This window comes from Stomoxys calcitrans, chromosome 3, assembly GCF_963082655.1.
Source record: "Stomoxys calcitrans chromosome 3, idStoCalc2.1, whole genome shotgun sequence".
In the NCBI taxonomy this organism is placed as follows: Eukaryota; Metazoa; Arthropoda; class Insecta; order Diptera; family Muscidae; genus Stomoxys; species Stomoxys calcitrans.
Genome location: NC_081554.1, coordinates 86,902,941 through 86,927,000, shown reverse-complemented (window position 1 = coordinate 86,927,000; position 24,060 = coordinate 86,902,941). Strand labels below are relative to the sequence as shown.

Here is a 24,060-nt window from a genome sequence, read left to right as displayed (position 1 = left end):
CTCAACGCGCTTATTCTGTTTTGGCGTGAATGGTGGCGGGGGACTGGCTTTCTTGACACACCATTCCCTTGACGAAACAATTAAAGGTGGTCTAGCTTGTACAACAACAACAAATCATATGGTGCAATCCACCATCTAGTCATCAAACTGAACAACGTTTTGCCAACACACACAAAGAAAATGTGTGCATACATGAGCGGAGAATATGCGAGAAAAAAAGATAACAAAGAGAATGCAAACAAAAATCTGACATTTTAACACCCTCAAACCCGGTCGTCTGTTAAAAGCTGTTCGCATGAGACCACCTTTTTAAATCCGCCTTGCATACATACAACCAAAACTCGTTGACCGACAGTGCACTTTGCGAGAAAAAATTGTATTCAGGTGTTTGCTATTTGGTCAATATGTCATGCACCATTCCATACCGTTCAACTCGCCTGCGCCTGTCGCAAGAGATTCTTACATGGAATGTATAGGGATATCAGTCAGGTCCGACACTGCCGATAGAGAGCTGTACAATATGTACATACCGCCGGTTAATAGTTATCACCACGGTTATGGGCCAGCATTAGATAATCGCTTGGTAATAGGGAAACTAATCTTGGTACTAATCTAGGTCATACCGGAGAAGCTAGGTCATACCAGAAGCAGCTCACCAGACATCTCAATTGAATCATAAGGTCATGACGTCTCCTGGCATCGGACCACCTTCCCATAATTCTCATCATTGATCGAACCCCTGTAAAAGGGATGACAGCATCTCAGTCACTTTTGGTGACGTAACAGTGATTGATCTAAAGAGATGCGCTCGGTTATTCAACTATCAATTTATTCAGCATCTCGAGAGTTACAATTCGTTATATTCTTGGTCTCCGAGCCATAGAAGAACTATCGCAAATGCGAATTTGCCCATGAACATTCCATTGATGAACAAGGGCAAACTTCTCACATAACAATGAGTGCTGTCCGATTCAAATTTAAGCTCAATGATAAGGGGACTCCGTTTTATTGTCGAGTCCGAACGGCGTGCCGCAGTGCGACAACTCTTTGTGGAGAAGTTTTTACATGGCTGCCATACCAAATGGTACAGTACCTCCCAAATGTCTACACTGATGCTGAAAAACTTGGAAGTACTGGGAGTCGAGTACATTACACAGATCGTCAACTGAGCACTCTCAGAAAAATGAGCAGAGTGATCCCGCAACTGAAGCCTAGAAAGGATCTGAGTAAAGGAGAGTCATATAGACCGATCTTCCTTCTCTTAACAGTAGCAAGACGCTTGACGGAATTCTCCTCTCGAGTCCAGTTGGAGAATTTCGATGTGCTGATCATCAGCACGGATTCACTAGATTGCATAGCACGACGAATGCTTTGCACCCTAGCACTGGACAGGCCATGCGATAGGGTGGTCCTCGTGGCTCTGAACCTCTCGAAATCCTTCGATACGGTGAGTCGTGCCACGCTTTTTAAGGACATCCCTAACACGTTCCTTTGTAGACCACCGTGGCACAGAGGTTAGCATGTCCCCCTATGGGGCTGAACGGCTGGATTCAAATCCCGGCGTTAACATCAGAAAGGTGGATATCCCCGCACTAAAGCTAGATAAATTCAAGTTAGGAAGTAAAAAGAAGAATTCAAGTCGCTTGCCGACAGCAATTGGCGCGCTGACAAAGAAACCTTGTTGACTACATACAAAGCAATTGGCCAGTCAGTGATAAACAATGCAGCGCCAGTGTGGCCCCGCCAGCTAAGGAAAACGCAGTGGAATAACATTACAGATCTTACAGAATGCTGACCTACGTACAAGTACTATGTACCTACGCCCAAAAAAACTTAGGCGAACAATAGTAATATGGGTCCAAGGACTTATGCTAATATCGTTAAGGACAGCTTGAAGATGGAAATTGTCGACCAGGGAGAGAAACAGGGCTGCATACCTCTGATGCAGAAAAGCCTGGGACTCTTCCAGTTTATGAAGATGCATGCTCCAGTTTATGAAGATGCATGCAAGATATTCCTTCTCAACCAATGGCTCATGTTTAGATACCAAGGATTCCCTCAGATCCTGAATCCATACTTAGGAGACTAAGGGAATATCATCCCAATCTTTCAACCACCGACTGGAAGATTGGTAGATTGGATGAGGCTGATGGCGACCGGAGACCGGCTGTCTCGCAGATCTCAACAAGTTGAAGCTGAAGGTCTATAGAAGCGGTGGGGTTAGGGAATCACGAGATAGGAGAGAGCAGTTGTTGCTGAACACTTATCTGAGGAACTATCGACCACATCTCTAAAGTCTAGCGGATTGCAGGTGGCTGAAAATCCCCTACCACGGTCGGAAAGGGAAGGCGTCGAAATGGGACCGGAAAAGCTAAGGAAATATCATCCCAATCTTTCAACCACCGACTGGAAGATTGGTAGATTGGATGAGGCTGATGGCGACCGGAGACCGGCTGTCTCGCAGATCTCAACAAGTTGAAGCTGAAGGTCTATAGAAGCGGTGGGGTTAGGGAATCACGAGATAGGAGAGAGCAGTTGTTGCTGAACACTTATCTGAGGAACTATCGACCACATCTCTAAAGTCTAGCGGATTGCAGGTGGCTGAAAATCCCCTACCACGGTCGGAAAGGGAAGGCGTCGAAATGGGACCGGAAAAGCCCTGTGTGGATGGGACATCCGGTTGGATTGGGCTCAAGGTGTGAGCCAGCGCAGAAGCACGGAACTCTAAAGGTACTTCGACACCAAAAGTTACTGAAGCATCCAAGGAGGAATCGTCCACACCGCAGGTGTCCAGTGTCCTAAGGAAGAGTGGTTCCACTGCTTTCTCAATTGCCTCTGGATGCGTAAGGAAACTCATCATGAGAAGATCTTGTGAGGATGAACTCTTGGCAGATTCAGAAGACTTACCATTGTAAAGCCGCTTCGGCGGCACTAAAGATCCTTCTGATGGCAGGAGGCTTTGACGTTGTTCTTATCTAGGAACCATGGGTTTGTGGACGAATGGTTCGTAGACTTAGAATTCCCGGATTTAAACTACTCAAGGTACTGGGAATGGGAGATACAGAGCCCGTATTCTTTCTTTTTCCGTCGCTAAGCAATGAAGATGTATTGTAGTAGTAGCCAGCCTTGAACTCTTATTACCGGTAGGCTTCCGAATCAGAGATGCCGCCTTCAAGCTATAAGTTGAATCCGCTTCTGCAGGGATAAAGAGCCTCGTTGTAGAAAGTGATACAAATGGACATCACCAGACATGGAGAATTTCCGATATCAACGAAAGGGGTGAGCTGCTTATCGCATATAAAGGGATATTTTTAGCTATTATCTTTTTGGCAACACTGGATTAAACAGCTCACGCACGTTTCGTGTTTTGTTTCACTGTCAGACATCTTCAGTTTGGTCTATAATTTAACCATGAATCGTTTTACAAACGAACAACGATTGCAAATTATTGAATTCTATTAGCAAAATGAGTGCTCTGTTAAGAAAGTTCATCGCGCGCTTCTACCATTTTACGACGAAGCTCATTTTTGGCGCAATGGATACGTAAATAATCGAATTGCCCATTTTGGATTGAGAATTAGTCAGAAGCACAGCAAGAGCTACAAATGAATCCCGAAAAAGTCGCAGTTTGGGCTGGTGGCACCATTGGACCGTTCTTCTTCACAGATGATGGGAATCGTAACGTTACTTTGAATGGTGAGGGCTACCGTGAGATGATATCCAACTTTTTTTTTGCCAAAAATACAAGAGCTTGACTTGCATGGCATGTGGTTTCAACAAGATGGTGCCACATGCCACACAACACGCTTAACAATGGACTTATTGAGAGGGGAGTTCGATGAAAATTTTTTTCACGTTCAGGACCGTTCAATTGGCCGCCTAGATCGTGCGATTTGAAGCCTTTAGACTATTTTCTGTGGGTCTATGTTAAAGCTCATGTCTATACAGACAAGCCCGCTTCAATCGAAACATTGGAAGACAGACAGAACATTAAAGCATTTACACGTGAGATACCGGCCGAAATATTGGAAAGAGTATGCCAAAATTTTACTAAGCGGATGGACCATTTGATGCGAAGTCACGGTCAACATTTGCATGAAATAATCTCCAAACATTAAATTATATGGAACGTACTATCGATTCACATAAAGACTTCATGCATTTTTCTGAATTTTATGTGATTTTTTTTTTTTGAAAAACTTTCCAATAGCTCTTAAAAAATCACCCTTTTTTATAAGTTGCAATCTGGCGATTTGTAATAAAGGAAATAAGCCTAATTTTATTAAAAAGCGGAATGATATGCGACTGAGAAGTGTTGGATGACCACAGCTTCTCTGATCGGTATATGAGATTCAGCTTGGGCGAAAATACTGCAGAAGTGGTCTTTCGGCTGAACAAAAGAGAGGCGGGTTGGGATAAACTTCGGCACACATTGTGCACGACTATCCCCTTTAGACCTGAAAAGGAAGTGGAAACTGCGGAGGACATAGACATAATGGTCAAGCGGTTCACGAAGGCCCTAAATGACTCGCTTGTGTCAGGATGTCCAAGTGCCATGCCAATGGGGCAAACGGCGACCGTCATGATGGACCACAGAACTTGTTGGTCTAAGGAAGGACTGCAGAAACAGAGCGAAAGCCAAATGGGAACCACACTGTTGGGACGTCTGTAAGGCTGAACTAAGAAAATGCAAGGACGAGCTGAGAACGGCTCAGAACAAATCTTGGGAGAAGTTCTGCAGCTCCGTGGAGGATACATCTGAGGACTCTAGGCTAAAGAAGATCCAATCTTCGAGACATATTACGGTGGGATATATTCAGAAGTCAGAGAATGCATGGACAATGTCTAGTGAGGAAACACTAGAACTACTCGTTGATGGCATAGAGGTTAGCCACCGTGACGCAGCGGAAGTTAGCTCCTGGTTACAGTTGTGAGGAAACCTGCCATGTTAAAAGTTCTCTACCAAGTAGTGTCGCTATGGTGTGGCCCCTCATCATTGAGCTTAAACTTTAATCGAACTGCACTCATTGGTATTAGAGAAGTATCCCCTGTTCCTTAATGGAATATTTACGGGAAATTTAGAAGTAGTACTCGTTCATATACTTTTCCTGGGAAACTCTCCAACGGACAACGTGGGACCAGAAGAGGTTGTCACTGGTATGCGTTCGTCGGAGGTTATTGGGGTAATTGTGTATGAGATCCTATAGGCGATAAAAAGTTTCGACTCCTTTAAGTCGCCAGGCCCAGATTATGTATCCCTGGTTGGATTACAAGCTCTGTCCGACAGACTGGCTCCTTGGCCTAGGGAAATATACTGTGCTTTATCAGCATGTCGTATAAACCTGTGGGATAGAGAGGCACAAAGGTCATATTCATTCCAAAAGCAGGAAAACCTGCTTTTGGAGAGTTTTTCGTCCTTCTTGTCTGTCATCCTTTATGCTGAAGCTGAAACATATCTTAGGGTAAAGATATGTGGGGATCGCCTGTCTCGGCAACATCATGCATGCAGTAAGGGCAAGTCCACTGAAACAACCCTTCACGACCTAGTCGCCTACATAGAGGGTTCTCTCGCTGTCAAGGAATATACAATGGTAGCACTTCTTGGCATTGAAGATGCTTTCAATAATGTAAAACCGACGTCAATCATGAAAGGGCTGGAGTTTCTAGGCATCAACATTACGGTAAGAAAGTTTATGAATAACTTACAAAATAATGCAGGCTTGGGATCTGTGGATCTAAAAAGATGGAACAGCTCAAGGAGGTGTACTGGCTCCTCTACTTTCGAATATAGCCATTAACAATAAATTATTGTCTCTGAAAACAGAAGGTATATGCAGATGACGTAACAATTGCTGTTAGGGGAAAGTTTCCCAGCACTCTAAGAGATATACTACACGAAGATCTATGTGAGACAGCTAAGTGGGCTACCGAAACTGGTCTTGGCGTAAAACCATCTAAGGCAGAACTAGTTCTTTTCAGCAGGAGGAGTTACAAGCAGGAGTTACAAGTTACCGACAGTGACACTTGTCTCCTTGGGAGGAGAGAATGTTCCGTATGCTGACATCGCAAAATACCTGTTGGCTTTGCGTTTTGCTGGGCAGGAAATTGAACTTAAAATCCAACATTTTGGAGAGGGTAAGAAAGGCAACTCTTGCCATATACACCCGCAAGACAGCTATTGGAAATGTTAGGGGTTTAACCGTGCTATATGGTTTTGTGGTTTGGTGGACTGCGCTTCAAAGTCCATATACTGATTAATACTCAGCCGGATCCAAAGGATGGCTTGTTTGTGCATCACAGCCGTACCGAGGACGACACCATACCTCTGGACATGATGGCTAGACAACAATTTTATCGTCATTCCTATGGGTGACCACCATAAATAACCTATTACGAATGCTGATTGAGGAGGGAATTGAACCCGTCTGCTACGTGAAGATGTTACAATACTTCTAAGGGGTAAGGATCCGCAACAGTTATGCAGAAGGGCCGAAAGGGTCTTGCAGATGGCATACGATTGGGGTAGAAGTAGGGGTCTCAATGTTAATCCAAAGAAGACTGAAATCTGCCTGTTCACGAGGAAGACGAAAGTGGGCAAATTTGATGCACCACGTTTCCTCAATAGAACAATTTTGATATCTAACAAGTGCAAATACTTGGGAGTGATCTTGCATATTGAGAAGGCTAACAGATGTTGTAGACGGGCCGTAGGCTCGAAATGGGGCCTGAATCCGAGAATATTCCACTGGCTCTACCTACGCCTCAGTAGTTTCGTGGAGTGCGATGGAGAAAAAGTGTAACGTAAGGATAATACAACAGTTTCAGAGAACATGTTTTCTTTCTGAGGACCACGTCCACTATGACACTGGAGACTTTTCAAGATATCCGGCCCATAGGCATACAGATTAAGTGTGAGGCAGCCACTGTGGTTATGAGACTTAAGGCGATGGGAGATTGGATAGAGGATAGGAGCAGGTCATTGGATAGAGGATAGGAGCAGGCCATCGCGGAATAATCGAGGCGACGATAGGAAACCTTGAAGGAAAAGAAGAGGTTTCCGATCGGATACCTGAGATGAGCCTTAAGGTCGAGTACGAGGCACTGCTGCCAGCGGCACACTCTTGGATTGACGGAACCCTAGTATTGCCATCTGGAAGATCATGCTACACGGATGGATCATAGCTAGAGGACAAAATGGGCCAGGGGGTCTAAAGTGAGAAGCCAGGGACTGGGATCTGTTTTAGACTGCCACCCCAAAATACTGTTCCACAGGTGGAGATCCGAGCGATCACGGAATGCGTGAAGTGGTGTGGTGTTAACGAGAGGACGTCGATAGTGAATATCTTCGCGGATAGTAAACTGGCCATAAGGGCAATAACAATCAATACGGAAAGATCACGAATGGTCTTAAAGTATAACAAGGAGATTAGCGTCTTCTCTGAGATTGACACGATCAGATGATTTGGCATTAATGGCCAGAGGACTGACGTCAATCAACTTGGTTAGCCCGAGGCCTTTCGGGGCGACACAATTCGTATTGGGGGCATGGGAGCGAAAGCGCATGGATCAGCGAAACGGTCGGTAGATCGGTACGAAAGTCGTATTGGGAGATCCGGATTGTGAGAAGACGTGGCTATTATAGCTTTCGGTATCATAACGGGAAAAGTTATAGGAAAAAGTGCTCGGCCAAGAACTTTAATGAGTTTTAACAGACTTCCCGCTATTTATAAAGCCAATAAAAAAGCTTGGGTAACTGAATAAATATTTTTTAGAACGATTTTACAAATATTTTGTTCACGAACAAGAGATAAATTTAAGAAAATTGGTCTGAAAGATGATCATAAAATCCTTCTGCTAATAGACAACTGTCCGACATCCGACGTAAAATTAAATATTTAAATCCAGCCAAGGATTAAGGTGCAATAGGAAGATGTAAATGTTATCATCGAAAAATGTATCTACTCGTGTTTCAGTTATAGATATGACAGATTACATACATACGCTAACGCTACGGAAATATTAAACGTTATCAACGATATGTAAAACCAGTAAGGAAAGGCAAAAGTCGGGGGGAGCAGACTATATAATACCCTACACCTACCCTACAATTATAAATTCGGGCAATATATATTGGGTTGCCCAAAAAGTAATTGCGGATTTTTCATATAGTCGGCGTTGACAAATTTTTTCACAGCTTGTGGCTCTGTAATTGCATTCTTTCTTCTGTCAGTTATCAGCTGTTACTTTTAGCTTGCTTTAGAAAAAAAAGTATAGAAAAAGTATATATGATTAAAGTTCATTCTAAGTTTTATTAAAAATGTTTACTTTCTTTTAAAAAATCCGCAATTACTTTTTGGGCAACCGTCTTTTAAACAGATCGTTTGAAAATTGTTGTTCCTACGGTCATATAAGTGCAAATCCGGCGATAAATATGTATGGGTGCTACATCCAATAGCAGATATGTTAAGATCAGTAACAAAACAATCCGCGACAAATTTTGTGTAGATCGATTACAAATTCTGTTTATTACAGCCTTATAAGAGTAAATCGGGCGATACATATACATGGGAACTATACCCAAATCTGAACCGATTTTAGTAAAATCTCGTAGATTCCGTGCCAAATTTGGTGCAGATCGGTTTATAATTAGAGTTCTGCGGCCATTTAAGTGCAAATCGGGCGATACATATATATGGGAGCTATATCCAAATCTTAACCGATTTTGATGAAATTTTGTAGATGTATAAAGATCAGCAACAAAAAATCTGTGCCAAATTTTGTGCAGATCGGTTGATAATTGTAGCTATTACGGCCATTTAAGTCCAAATCGGGCGATACATATATATGGGAGCTATATCCAAATCTGAACCGATTTTTACCAATGTGGAAAATTTCGTGATGATTGGACAACAAATACGACCTGCACTTTGATTACAAGAATACATGGACTCACAGACGGACAAACGGACATGGCTTAATCGAATCAGAAAGTGATTCTGAGTCGATCGGTATATTTATCAATAGGTCTAGCTCTTCTCCTTCTTAGCGTTGCAAACAAATGCACGAACTTATAATACCCTATACCACAGTGGTGGTGTAGGGTATAAATATTACTCCATTATCCGGCAAAATCGATTATCCGTTATGCCTCCTGTGCCGAGCATGTCGGATAATCGAGGTCCGACTGTTTTTTAAAGTCTGAGATTTTGGAAAAATGAAATCTTTTGGCATGTATTTTTACATTGGTGACCAAGAGTGCGTATAACGCATGGTAAATATGGACAAAATTATCGAAAAGTAAACATACGCACCCATGTCCATTGAATTTAATAAAGAAATTATTTTGAATGGTTGGTTGGTGCCGTGTCAGAGGTTTTCGCCAAATCATGAGTGTTATGAACTTAATGGCATCTATTTTTTCCACTCGACCTTAACCGTATACATACCATGAATTTTTGACATACAATATGAGGAACCCATGGGTTGTCCTAATGCCGTAATATTTTTTTGGAGGACTGCTGTTACGCCTCTTTTACAAAGTTCGATTTGGATCAAGGGCACAACATCTCTTTTGCGAACTCATGTCGAAAAACCCTCTCAAAATTCTAGCTACAAGTTTCGAGAGGAGAGTCTCAGTGAGAAGTCAGGTGGCACTGACTCTTACTCAACTACTGAGTTCCAATGATACTCGAATGATAAGGCGAGTTATTGGTGCATTCAAATAACCACGGGCCAACTTCAGGTACTGTTCTCAGGTTAGGGGCGGCTGGAAGCGGTCATCGGAGCTTGGAGCAAGCGGTTCATGACACCGAGAGATACATATGTGATCTCACATTACCTATGCGGTTGGGACGCTGGGGCAATAAAAATGATTTTTTCACTTATGCGATTTCAGTTCCATACAAAAACCGAACTTGGGGCTTACAAAATTTTTCAGTTTCGAGGTATTTTCAGTTTAGCGATTTTTCCCTAAAGCGAATTCAATACCCCCAAAATTGAATGGTTATTTTTATCAAGTTTCACTTAAGCTGGATTTTTCACCTAATCGTATTACAGCTATACGGTTTCGACTGCATTTAAAACCGGAGGCGACACGCCGATGATTTGAATCTCGACATGGAATGTGGAAAGGAATAAGTCTCCTCCCCATCGCGTACAAATTACTTTCGAGCGTACTGTGTGAAAGATTAAAACCTAAAGTCAATGAGATAATTGAGCCCTATCAATGCGGCTTTAGACCTGGAAAATCCACCATAACCCAGATATTCACACTGCCCCAAATCTTGAAAAAGACCCGAGAAGTACAAGACAACTCTTACTAGCTCTTTATTGACTATAAAACAGCCTTTGACAGCCCTATATGTTCAAAGGTGTTTCAAGCCATGCCTGAGTTTGGTAAAATTGCAAATTTGGCCCATGAACATACCACTAAGGAACAGGGTAAACTTCTCACATATCAATAAGTGCAGTCCGATTCAAGTTTAAGCTCAGTGATAAGGGGCCACCTTTTTATTGCAGAGTCAGAACGGGCCGACACCTCTTTGGAGAGAAGTCTTGCAAGATGGCACTTGCTGATACACATTCCTCAGTAAGAATAGAAAAGAATCTCTCCGAACCATTTAATACCAAACGATGTTTCAGACAAGGATCACAGCCTATCGTGTGATCTCTTTTATATCCTGCTGGAGAAGATTATACTAGATTCAGATGCGAATAGATATGGCACACTAATCACAAGAGAACACATGCTCTTCGTCTATGTCGACGACATCGACATCTTAGGTCGGTCACCCGAAATATTAGTTACTGCAGCTTTTGAAAGTATCGAAAGAGAGTCAGTGAAAATGGGTCTGGCAGTAAATGGAGATAAGACGAAATGGATGGTTTCAACTCCAAAACGCCTTGTACAACCGAGCAGATAAAGAACATGGAGAAAGTTGGAAACCACAACTTGGAGATAATCTGCAACTTTTTCTACCTCGGCACCACCGTAACCCAATCGAATGACACCAGTTTTGAGATAAAGCGAAAAATTATACTGGCAAACAGATGCTACTTTGGATTAAGTAAGCAGTTTAGAAACAAGGCCACCTCTCGACAGACGAAGATTACACAATACAAGATGCCTGCACCAAAGCCATCGGTTTGATGTTTAATTCTTTGGTAGAATTTCCGGACTTCATTCTGACTCCTGTACATCTCAATTCGCTCAAACTCACGTCTTTCCATTTCCTTTTTCTTTCTGCGGAATAGACGTTTCTCCTCTCTCCTTTTCTCCACGTTGCTACTGATTGCAGGGTTGCTCTATATGCAGCATTCTTGGCTTCAGTAGCATCTCGACACTCTTTGTCCAACCATGGGTTTCTTGGAGGAGGCTTCCGGTACCCAAGATTTCGCGGCATTTTCCATGGAGTGGGCAATAGCTTGCCACTGTTCCATTATATCATTGGAACAAGGAGTGCTTTCATCAAGCAGTTGGGTCAGTCGAGTGGAGTATGCCGCTGCCATTTATTGTGTTTACAGTGTCCAGCTTCCGTGCAGTGTCAGATCGTACTTTTCTCGCCATGTTCAAACGGGTGCGGACCTTTGCTGCAACAAGGTAATGATCCGAATCTATATTCGCTCCACGGATCGATCGTACATCTAATGCGCTGATGAATGCCTTCCATCTATCACAACGTGATCAATTTGGTTTCTCGTGTTTTGATCGGGTGACAGCCATGTGGCTTTGTGAATATTTTTATGTTGAAATCTGGTGCTACTAACTGCCATGTTTTTTGCCGCGGCGAAATTTATCAGCCTCAACCCATTACTGGACGTTATCTCGTGGAGGCTAAACTTTCCGACTGTTGGACCAAAAATGTCTTCCTTCCCTATTTTCGCATTAAAATCTCCTAGAACGATTTTAATATCATGGGCGGGGCAGCGGTCATATTCTCTCTCTAGGTGCTCGTAGAAAATATCCTTGGTCTGCTCGTCTTTGTCTTCCGTCGGGGCATGGGCACAAATAAGGCTAATGTTGAAGAATTTGGCTTTTATGCGAATTGTGGCTAGCCTCTCATCCACCGGAGTAAAGCTGGAGACAAGATGCTTCAATCTCCGACTAACCACAAATCCACAGACAACTTCATGCCCCGTGTTATGGCAGCTATAGTAGAGTTCGTCACCGTTTGGTGTTGCAGTGACGCCATTTCCAGTCCATCGTACTTTCTGTATGGCGGTAATATCTGGCTTGTACTTCTCTAATACATCCGTCAGCGCGTATACTGTACCTTCTCTATAAAGAGTGCGGACATTCCAGGTGTAGGACTGCCACAATTTAAATTAAAAGAATATTCTCCGAACTTCGTGTTTCAATCTTAACAATTTCAAACCAAAACTGGAAATTTTATTTCAATACATAAAAAGTATTTTCTACAATAAATTCAAAGGCTCCTTAGACTATATTATTTTAAAAACTAACAAAGTAAAATACAGTACAAATACAGTACAAATATTGTGGAGATATGGTCACCACAGTACTCCCCCGCGGAAGAACGCTAGATGCGTTCTGGGATAATGATAACTCTTCCATAGCGCGTTTTTCTAACTGCAGGATTATGTGTAGGTACTTCTGCTGCTGGTGTTGAGCCAGGTTCATCATTCAATATAAATGCGGGCTTAAGTCGATCTATCGATATATTTTGATGCTTTCCATCAATCAGCAAAGTAAAAACCTTTCTGCGTCGATCTAGAATAAGGTAAGGCCCTTTATACTTAGGTTGCAATGGTCTCTTGTTACCATCTTGTCTATTCCAAACATGAGAACAACTCTCTAAATTCTTGTTTATAAAAATAACAGGTTTGTTGTGATGTTTTGGTTCCGTCGATAGCATATTTCTAATAGCAGTTTTAATGTTATAAAGTTGGCTTGTAGGATCCACATTGGAATCTAATTTGAAGAAATCCCCAGGAAGTTGTATAGGTTCACCGTATAATATTTCTGCTGGACATGCTCCAATGTCTTCCTTCGTAACAGATCTGATTCCTAAGAGAACAGTGTTGAGAGTCTTAGTCCATTGAATGTTTTCAGCACATGTTAATCCTGTTTTTAAAACTCTGTGGAAACGCTCGACGAGACCCTTTGATTGTGGATGAAAGGACGTCGTAAAGTTATGTTTTATGCCTAATTTACTTGTTATTTCCTTAAACATGTGGGAAGTAAATTGGCTACCTCTATCAGTGGTAATAGCATTTGGAAGTCCATATCGACAAATCCAGTTATTGTAAAAAGCATTGAAAACGGTTTCAGTTTTAATATCTTTCAAAGGAATCGCCTCTGGCCACCGACTGAAACGATCCAAGCAAGTTAGTAGATACACGTAATCTTCGGATGGAGGCAAAGGTCCGACAATATCCATATGTAGCACAGCAAAACGCGAAGTAGTCGGTGGAAACTTACCAAATTCACTTTTTGTATGTTTGTTTACTTTGCAACGCTGGCATTCCAAACAACTTCGAGTCCATTCATTAATATCTTTGTTCATTGAAGTCCAATAAAATTTCTTTGTTATAAGCTTACGAGTTGCTCGTATTCCAGGATGTGAGAGACTATGAAGGTTATGAAATACCTGTTTGCCAAACTCCTTTGGAAGAATTGGACGGGAAACGCATTTTGATACATCGCACCATATTCTTATATCCGTGTTTGGTATATTTACTGAAATTATGTTGTCGTTTTCACGGATAATTTCTTTTAGTTCTGGATCTTCATCTTGAACCTTCGAAAGTTTTTCATAGTCCAATGGCCGTATTTTGATGGCTTTGATTCGTGATAAAGCACCTGCAGTTACGTTTTGAGAACCAGGGATGTACCTTATGTCAGTAGAAAATTGTGCTATAAAATCCAAATGATTTCTCTGCCTAGGAGATGGTTTCTCCAGCTTTTGTTTGAAAGCGAATGTAAGAGGCGTATGGTCAGTTAAAACGATGAATTTTCTTGCCTCCAATAGATAGCGGAAATGTTGCACGCTTTTGAAAATTGCTAAAAGCTCACGATCATAGGTACTATATTTCATTTGTGTAGGCGTTAGTTTTTTAGAGAAAAATCCAAGTGGTTGCCACGATCCATCTACATATTGCTCCAAAACAGCTCCAATCGCATGGTTTGAAGCATCAACTTTTAGCACTAATGAAGCATTTGGAATGGGATGTGTAAGGAACGAGGCATTAGATAAACTTTCTCTGCATTTAATAAACGCTTGCTTCAACTCATCAGACCAATCAATTTCGCGTGTATCATTTTTCTTTGTCTGGCCTTTTAATAAATCGTTTAGAACAGATTGTAGCTGAGCGCCATGAGGAAGAAATTTGCGATAAAAATTTAGCATAGCCAAAAAACGTCGGAGTTCTTTGATTGTTTTGGGCAAGGGAAATGACTTAATAACATCCACTTTTTCTGTAAGAGGTTTAATGCCATCGGGAGTGACATGATGACCAAGAAAATCCATTTCAGTTTGGCCAAATACACATTTTGAGGGATTTATAAAAATTCCGTATTTCTTGAAACGTTCAAATAATATTTTCAAATGTTCCAAATGCTCTTCCTCAGATTTTGAAAAAACGCAAACGTCATCTATGTACACAAAAACAAAATGCAGGCCTCTACATACTTCATCAATGAAACGTTGGAAAGTCTGGGCAGCATTGCATAATCCAAATGGCATTCTCAAGAATTCAAATAAGCCAAAAGGAGTTATAACTGCCGTTTTCGGAATATCGTGTGGATGGACAGGGATTTGGTAGAACGCTTTCATTAAATCCAATTTTGAAAATATTCTTACTCCGTTAAGATGCATCTGAAAGTCGGTTAAATAAGGTACGGGATACTTATCTGGAACCGTAATTGTATTGAGAGCTCTGTAATCTCCACATGGTCTCCATTCGCCATTAGGCTTTTTGACCATATGCAGAGGATTTGCCCAGTTGCTTCTGGAAGGTTGTATGATTCCTTTGTTCAGCATATACTGGAACTCTTCTTTAGCTGCTTTAAGTTTTTCAGGATCTAGACGTCTACTTCTGCAGGAAACCGGTGGACCATGTGTTACAATGTGATGATAAATGCCGTGCTCAGAAGAAAAATTTTCGTTATGCATTATTATTTTAGGATATTCTCGATGAAGCTGATGAAAACTAGTATCTCCAGAAACCATTTTTATACCTATAGAGCCTTCTTTACATAACGATCCACTTACTGCGAGCAGTGTTCGACCATCCACCAGTTTGCGGGTGTTGAGATCTGGCAAAAGATGAAATTGACGAAGGAAATCAGCTCCAATTATAGGACGAGAAACATCAGCTAGTATAAAGCTCCAAGAGAAAGATCTGCGTAAACCCAAATCTAATGAAAGGTTTATTGAGCCAAACGTTTTGATTTCAGTTCCGTTTGCAGCATAAAGTGATAGTTTTTGGGGATTTTTGCGATTTTTGCTAGGATAAACCGATATTTCTGCACCAGTGTCGACTAAAAATTGTATTTTTGATTTCTTATCGGTTATAAAAAGGCGGCCAGAGCATGCACCATTGACACTTTCAGCCGAGATTGGGGTCGATGGAGGAATTCGTTTTTTGTTATACTGAAGCTGCATGGAGGAATACATTTGCGAGCGTTTTCCCCAAAACGATGATGGCACCAGCACTTGTTTCTATTATTTGATTGCGTACGCGGTTTTGAATAAGAACGTGTTTTTTGTCTGGAACGGTTTTCCAAAGCATCAATTCGACCAATGAGTTCATCTATTTTTGTTGACAAATTGCTTGCTGCAACATCCGGTTGAACCTCTGACACGAAGCATGTCGTAGAAGTGGAGAGTGTTTCCATGATTCTATCAGCTCGAATTCCCAAATGGTCTATTTCTTGAGAATCGCACACTGCTAATATGCTTCGGACTTTCTCCGGCAAACGCTCAATAAATAAAGTCTTTAAAACTTCATCAGAAATTTTGCCAGCTAACAAAGATTTTAAACGCTGTAGGCAATGTGACGGTTTCTGATCTCCCAATTCTAGACCGCTTAAAACACGTTTGATTTGATTTTCTGCCGATTCAGCGAAGGAATCTATTATACGTTTTTTCATGGTTGCATACTTATTGTTATTTGCAGTGTCCATTAGTATATCTTTCACTAAAAACAGTACCGATGGATCCAAATTTGCCACTAGGTATTCATATTTGGTTGAGTCTTGGGTAATCCTATATAAACGAAATGTTGCTTCAACTTGCAAAAACCATATAGCTGGTTCTTCTTTCCAAAAAGGTGGAAGTTTCGCGATTCTTGCCGATTCAATTCCAATATCATTAGAGGGAGGCATATCGCTATTTGCTGGATTGTTTTCTGTTGACATCTTAAAAGGTTGGAAAATTCTTAATTTCGGGGTCACCAAATTGTAGGACTGCCACAATTTAAATTAAAAGAATATTCTCCGAACTTCGTGTTTCAATCTTAACAATTTCAAATCAAAACTGGAAATTTTATTTCAATACATAAAAAGTATTTTCTACAGTAAATCCAAAGGCTCCTTAGACTATATTATTTTAAAAACTAACAAAGTAAAATACAGTACAAATATTGTGGAGATATAGTCACCACACAGGTGCAGATCCGCAAATCATGGTCCTTTTTTCGTTTGTGTTGGTCGTTGGTCGTAGTTCTCAGTTTTCCGGGGGCGGGTTACTGGCCCAGCGCCCCAACCGCATGGATTTTATGGGATTGAACACGTATCCATCGTTGTGGCGAGCCGCTTGCTCCAAGATCCGACGCTCGTCGTCAGCCGTCCCTAACCTGGGAACAATCGCTGATGTTGGGCATTGGTTACTTGAAGGCGTCAATAACTCGCCTTGTCATCTCAAGTATCATTGGCACTCAGTATTTAATTAAGAGCCAGTGTCACCTGACTCCTCACTGAGACTCTCCTCTCGAAAATCGCTGAATGCCCGCGGCCGCATTTGCAGCTACTCCGCATAATAATGGAGCTTTCCACCATTCGCAACCTGTGGACGCGCCCGGTAGCTTTCAGCTAAGCTTCCCCTGATAACGATGGGCACCACATAAGTCGGAACTCAAAGTTCCAGCCTGTGTGGTGCCCATCGTCATCCCGTATCGGCCGGGGGTAAGACAACGTTAACATAGTTAAAAGTTTCAAACAATGTTGTATTTTGGTCAGGTCATGTTGTTATGAATGAAGAAGCTCCAGCGAAGAAGTACTTTGAAGGCGATCACGGTGTTACAGAAAAACCGGAACGACCAAAAGACCGATGGAAAGATTAAGTGGTGAAAGACATTTCCAAACTTGGTGTCAGCGATTTTAGAAGAGGTCCGGAAGACTGAGGATCTTGGATCGCTATTCTAAAATGGGCTATATTTTGTTATAGCCAATTAAAGTAGAGTAAAGTAAGGTAAGGCACAAATTTCAAATTTTGGACCCAAGCTATATTTCAAAAACAAAAGCTATTGCCACGTCTGTCTACGTCAATTTGAGATAAAAACCAGTAAGGAAGGGCAAAAGTCGGGCGGTGCCAACTGCATAATACCCTACACCTACCCTATAAGAACAATGTGGGAGCTATATCCAATTCTGAACCAATTTTGATGGATCTTGGCGGATTTTTTCAGATGAGTTATTAAACAATCCGTATCAAATTTCGAGCAAATATGTTCCAACTACAATATAATAACTAGGGTTGACAAATGACAACATTAATGCAAATTACCTAAACTCTGACGAACATATATATGGGAGCTACATCTAAATCTGAACCGATTAAGAGTAAACTTCTCAGATATTGAAGTAGTAGTCGATGAAACCGTTGTGCAAAATTTTGGCAAGATTAGTCAAAAAATGCGATTGCAATGCCTTTAGAGTGAAAATCGGGCGATATACGTATATGGCAGCTATATCTGAATCTCAACCGATTTCCATGAAATTCACCAGTAATGTGGAAAGTCAAGTGAAAATCCATCCTGACAAATTTCAAGAGAATCTGTTAACAAATGAGCATTTTATTGCAGTATTACTGCAAATCGGACGAACATATATATGGGAGCTATATCCAAATCTCAACCGATTTCGAGAGAAACTTATTCGTAATGTCGGGAGTCATAACAAAATCCTTTCTGCCAAATTTCGACAGAATCGGTTAATAAATAACCATTCTATTGCAGTATTACTGTAAAACGGACAAACATATATATCTTAGCTATATCCAAATCTGAACCGATTATTTCCAATTTCAATAGGCTTCGTCTCTAGGTTGAAAAAGTGTTCATACCAAATTTTAAGATGATCGGATCAAAATTGCGACCTGTAGTTTGTACACAAATTAACATGGACAGACGGACAGGCAGACAGAAGGACATAGCTAAATCGAATTGGAAAGTGATTCTGAGTCGATCGGTATAGTTGTCAATGGGTCTATCTCTCTTCCTTGTGGGTGTTACAAACTAATTCACTAAGTTATATTACCCTGTACCAAAGTAGTGGTGTAGGGTATAACAACAAACAAATCGGAAGAAACAAAAGTTGTTTGGACCAGTGTATTCCGAGCATGCTATGAACTCGGCTACCAAAGAGCTGAAGCGTGACTGCTTCGCATCGGTGTTGAACATTCCGCAAGGCTACTTAGGCATTTTGTTTTCCATCCAATCATATATACCTTTTTTGAGCTTTCCAATGGTCTCTTTTTTACCAATTCATTTGCTTTTGCCACATTTTGAAACAGCGTCCGCTGCTATTTGTCGCATGCAGTAATACTCCTTTATCAATTCGAATTTTACGCAACAATAAATGTCTTCATGCGATAGGATTTAAACGAAAGCGATTCAAGAAACACCATAAAATGCACAATTTCAATTGAAATTTCGATGGTGTTACATAAATCGTATTCATTTCCTCTTTTCAGTTTTTTTGAAATGTAAAAAAAATGAAATAAATTCAATAGCATCAAGGAGTATAACGAGAGTTCTTTGTCTGCAACCGTTGGAAGAAGAGGATAAATGAAGATATAGATGTATAAACGCAGATATAATAAGAATCTACTCGTATGTATTTGCGATGCATATATTCGTAACTGTTGGTGTGTTGCGATTTTCGCCGGATGTAGTAATGCAGTCAATAGTGTGGAATATCTTTTATCCGCTTTTCATTAAATGATTCACAGTCTCTTTTTGTAATGGGATTGAAAATATTTCTACACTTTAAACACATAACAGCGTGCGAAGAATGTATAAACTTAATTGCACACTAAGGTTCCATATAATGATGACTGTTATTAATGTCAGACAAAAACATACCATATCGTTTAGTATATCCGCCTATGAAGCTTGGTATCTAGTCTATGCTAAGATATAGCTCAAATGTGAACCGATCTCCTGATTAATAATTCCAACATTCTAGTCAAGTATGCAAAGTCATATCAATTTTGCAGGAATTGCAAAAATGGCTTAGAATGCTTATTAACGTATATGACTGTCGAAGGCGGCATTGTACTACGAAGTTTGCAGTTGACTAAAATATGGTAAGTGCCGATCTTTCTCCCTTAAGCTGATATTACATGATATGTATTTTATATGTTACTAGCTGACCCGGGCCCGCTCCGCTGCGCCTTCTTTTACTTTATATGGGACAAAAGTTTCTTTGGAATATTTATTTTCGAAAATTAAAGTTCTTTAAGTGAAATACCATGCCAAGAAAATAGTATCTCAAAAACCTTTCATTTGAGCCACATATTGGCAAGGTCGAAAAATTGTTATACTTTGGGTGGGTGTTTTGGGAAAGGGGTGTGTTTTGTTTGCCCTAAATACATGGTCTTACATTTGGATATCAAATTCGTATTCTACTCCCAAATACCTTTATTTGGGCCCCATATTGCGATGGTCACTAAAAAATTGCTGTTTGTGGGGTATTTTGGGAAAGGGGTAGAACCCGAGAAAATTGGTTCCGAAAATGGGTATCAATTCTTGCTCTACCCCCCTGTATCTTTCATTTAAGCCCCACATTGTCATGGTCGGTAAATATGCCCGATTTAGGGGTGTTTTGGGGAGTGGGGTGGTCCCCCGAAACTCTAAGCCCTGAAAATATATCAGCAACGTGCTCTATTCTCATATATCTATGCATCATTTATTTAAACCCCATATTGCCATTGCCCTCAAAATTGAATATCAAATTCGTTTCCTAATCTCATTTAAACTCCTTATTGCAACAGTCAGCAAATATGTCCGGTTTGGGGTATTGGCCCTAAAAACTATGAATATTTAGTTCCACTCTCTTTAAAACCCAAATTGTCTTGGTGAGCAAATACGTCCTATTTGGGGGTTGTTATGGTGGTGCGACGTCCGCTAGATAGTTGGCCCCTAATGTTGATATCAGACACGTGGTCTACTCCCAAATACCTTTAATTTCAGCCCCATATTTCCATAGTCGGCAAACATGACCGGCTTGGGGGGTGTTTTGGGGGATGGGCGGCCACTCAGTGAGTTGGTCTTGAAAATATATATCGGATTCGTGTTCTGCTCTAAAAACCCTCTTATTTGAGCCTTATATTGCAATAGTCAGCAAATACTCCCTTATTTGGGTGGTGTTGAGCCCCACATTTTGATATTATTGGGTTGCCCAAAAAGTAATTGCGGATTTTTCATATAGTCGGCGTTGACAAATTTTTTCACAGCTTGTGACTTTGTAATTGCATTCTTTCTTCTGTCAGTTATCAGCTGTTACTTTTAGCTGGCTTTAGAAAAAAAGTGTAAAAAAAAGTATATTTGATTAAAGTTCATTCTAAGTTTTATTAAAAATGCATTTACTTTCTTTTAAAAAATCCCCAATTACTTTTTGGGCAACCCAATAGATTCGTATTCTACTCGCAAATACCTTTCATTTGAGTCCCATATTGCCATGATCGGTAAATATGTCCAATTTAGGGATGTTTTGGGGGTTGGGTGGTGTTGTGGGGTTGGGGTGGCCCCATAGACAATTTTTTCAAATATTGATATCAGATTCGTGCTTTACTCCCAAAGACTTTTCATTTGAGCCTCATGTGGCTATGCTCGTAAATGTGTCCACTTTGGAGAAGGTTCTTGGGGAGAGGCGGCCCCCCAAACACTTGGTCTCATATTTTGATATCAGATTCTAATTCCACACTCAAATACCTTTTATTTAAGCCCCATATTCCCATGGTCAGTAAATAAGTCCTGTTTGGGGGGTGTTTTGGGGAAGGGGTGTACCCCCAGAAACCTGGTCCCACATTTGCATATCAGGTTCGTATTCTAATCGCAAATACCTTTCATTTGAGTCCCATATTGCCATGGTCGGTAAATATGTCCGATTTAGAGGTGTTTTGGGGGTTGGGGTGGTCCCCCTAGCACTTGGTCCGACAAATGGATATCAGATACGTTTTCTTATCCGAAATACCTTTCAGTTGAGTCCCATATTGTCATGATTGGTCTGAATATATGTTTGGTAGGTTTTAGGGTGGGGCGGCCCCCTAGGTACCCCACCCGAAATTTAGACACCAAATTTTTTTTTAGGGTACTACATGAGAGCACACAAAATTTAGGTTAAATCGCACAACACATTTCCGAGATCTGGCGTTTCTGAGAATTAGGGTAAGGGGGAGGGTCCGCCCCCCCCCCCCCCCCCCCCCCCTTTCAGATATCAAAAAATGTAGTACCCTATTTTCACCACGGGGTCATTGTGCACCATCTGTGAAAATTTCAAGAAAATCGGTTCAGCCGTTTCTGAGTCTATAAGAAACACACAAACATACAAACAAACACAAATTGATTTTTATATATAAGATATGTTGGGTCTCAGATCAATTTTTCGATGTGTTAAAAACGAAATGACGAAATTAGTATACCCCACAAACTATGGCGGAGGGTATAAAAGAGAATTTATTGGTTAGGTACCAAGCTTGTATTATTATTGCGGGGGTGTAAAACGGAGAGCCTAACTTCAGACTGCCACTGTTACCTAACCTAACCAATGCTCTCCACCTCTCCATAAGACAGAGGTATACATTTTTCATTCCATTATATAAGATTTTCAAAAGTGGCAACTCTGAAAGTTGTACACATTGTGTTATACGCACGAAAAATTTATTATGAACAAGTAAAACGTTTGCCGGGCCGAATCTTGGGTACCAAACATCATGGATTCCGCTAAAAATGTACCCTTATTAACACAATTTTGAGTTTAAATTATTTTGTACCAATCAAATCGAGAATTGATTCCTTCCATGGTCTCAAAAGTTCATATCGGAGGCCTATATCAGAATATGGGCTGATTAAGATAATACTTGGCACAGATGCTGGAAGTCGTAACAGAAGTCTTTGTGAAAATTTCAGCCAAATTTGAAAAAAATTGAGCTCTCTAGGGGATCAATAAGTCAAATCCGGGGATCGGTACATATGGGGGCTATAACCTTATAGATCGAATCGAATCATACTTGGAAGTCGGAACAGAAGTCCTTGTGTCAAATTTCAGCCAAATCGGACGAAAATTGGGGCCCCTAGGGGCTCAAGATGTCAAAACTGGGGATCGGTTTATATGGGGGCTATATCCAAAACTGAACCGATATAACACATTTGTAATCCGCAACGACTAACATCGATAAGAATAACATCTCCGTCCAAAATTTCACACATACAGGGTGGCTGATGAATATTGCTACAATGATGAATATTGCTACATTTTTTTTTCGGTGTATGGAATACATTTTTCTTTTATTCATGTTAAATTAAATTATTAAATTAATTATTAAATTATTATTAATTAAATTAATTAATTAATTAATTAAATTAATTATTAAATTATTATTATTAAATAGAAAAAAAGTTATTACATTTTTTTTTGGTAGCGGCTTTCATCAGCCACCCTGTATATCTTTATTCGTTCAACCGATATCATGATTTTCACAGACGGATGGACGGACGGACAGACGGACGGTGATGGCTAGATCGACTTAGAATGTCAAGGCAATCAAGAACATATGTATTGTATATACTTTATGGATTTCGCAGATCAATACACCACCATCCTAAAGCAGCCGGTTGTACGCACCGGATTGACCCGATGACATCCTTCATCGGCAATGGCTGCCGCCTTGGTGTAAGTGTTCGCCTTTTTTATACCCTCCACCATAAGATGGGGGGTATACTAATTTCGTCATTCTGTTTGTAACTACTCGAAATATTCATCTGAGACCCCATAAAGTATATATATTCTTGATCGTCGTGTAATTTTATGTCGATCTAGCCATGACCGTCCGTCTGTCCGTCCGTCCGTCCGTCCGTCTGTCTGTCGAAAGCACGCTAACTTCCGAAGGAGTAAAGCTAGCCGCATGAAATTTTGCACAAATACTTCTTATTAGTGTAGGTCGGTTGGTATTGTAAATGGGCCATATCGGTCCATGTTTTGATATAGCTGCCATATAAACCGATCTTGGGTCTTGACTTCTTGAGCCTCTAGAGTGCGCCATTCTTATCCGATTCGAATGAAATTATGTACGGCGTGTTTTTTTATGATATCCAAAAACTGTGCCAAGTATGGTTCAAATCGGTCCATAACCTGATATAGCTGCCATATAAACCGATCTTGGGTCTTGACTTCTTGAGCCTCTAGAGGGCGCAATTCTTATCCGATTGAAATGGAATTTCGCACGACGTGTTTTGTTATTATATCCAACAACTGTGTCAAGTATGGTTTAAATCGGTCCATAACCTGATATAGCTGCCATATAAACCGATCTTGGGTCTTGACTTCTTGAGCCTCTAGAGAGCGCAATTCTTATCCGATTGAAATGAAATTTTGCACGACGTGTTTTGTTATTATATTCAACAACTGTGCCAAGTATGGTTTAAATCGGTCCATAACCTGATATAGCTGCCATATAAACCGATCTTGGGTCTTGACTTCTTGAGCCTCTAGAGGGCGCAATTCTTATCCGATTGAAATGGAATTTCGCACGACGTGTTTTGTTATGATACCCAACAACTGTGCCAAGTATGGTTTAAATCGGTCCATAACCTGAT

The 24,060-nt window shown here is 40.8% G+C and overlaps 1 protein-coding gene across 1 annotated transcript; it reads right to left on the bottom strand.

The window, feature by feature from the left end:
- Window positions 1-15,532: 15,532 nt before the first annotated feature.
- Window positions 15,533-16,381, bottom strand: LOC131996059 (uncharacterized). The gene has a single exon (XM_059365501.1). It carries the CDS (start codon window positions 16,379-16,381, stop codon window positions 15,533-15,535), a length of 849 nt encoding a protein of 282 aa, XP_059221484.1.
- Window positions 16,382-24,060: the final 7,679 nt, after the last annotated feature.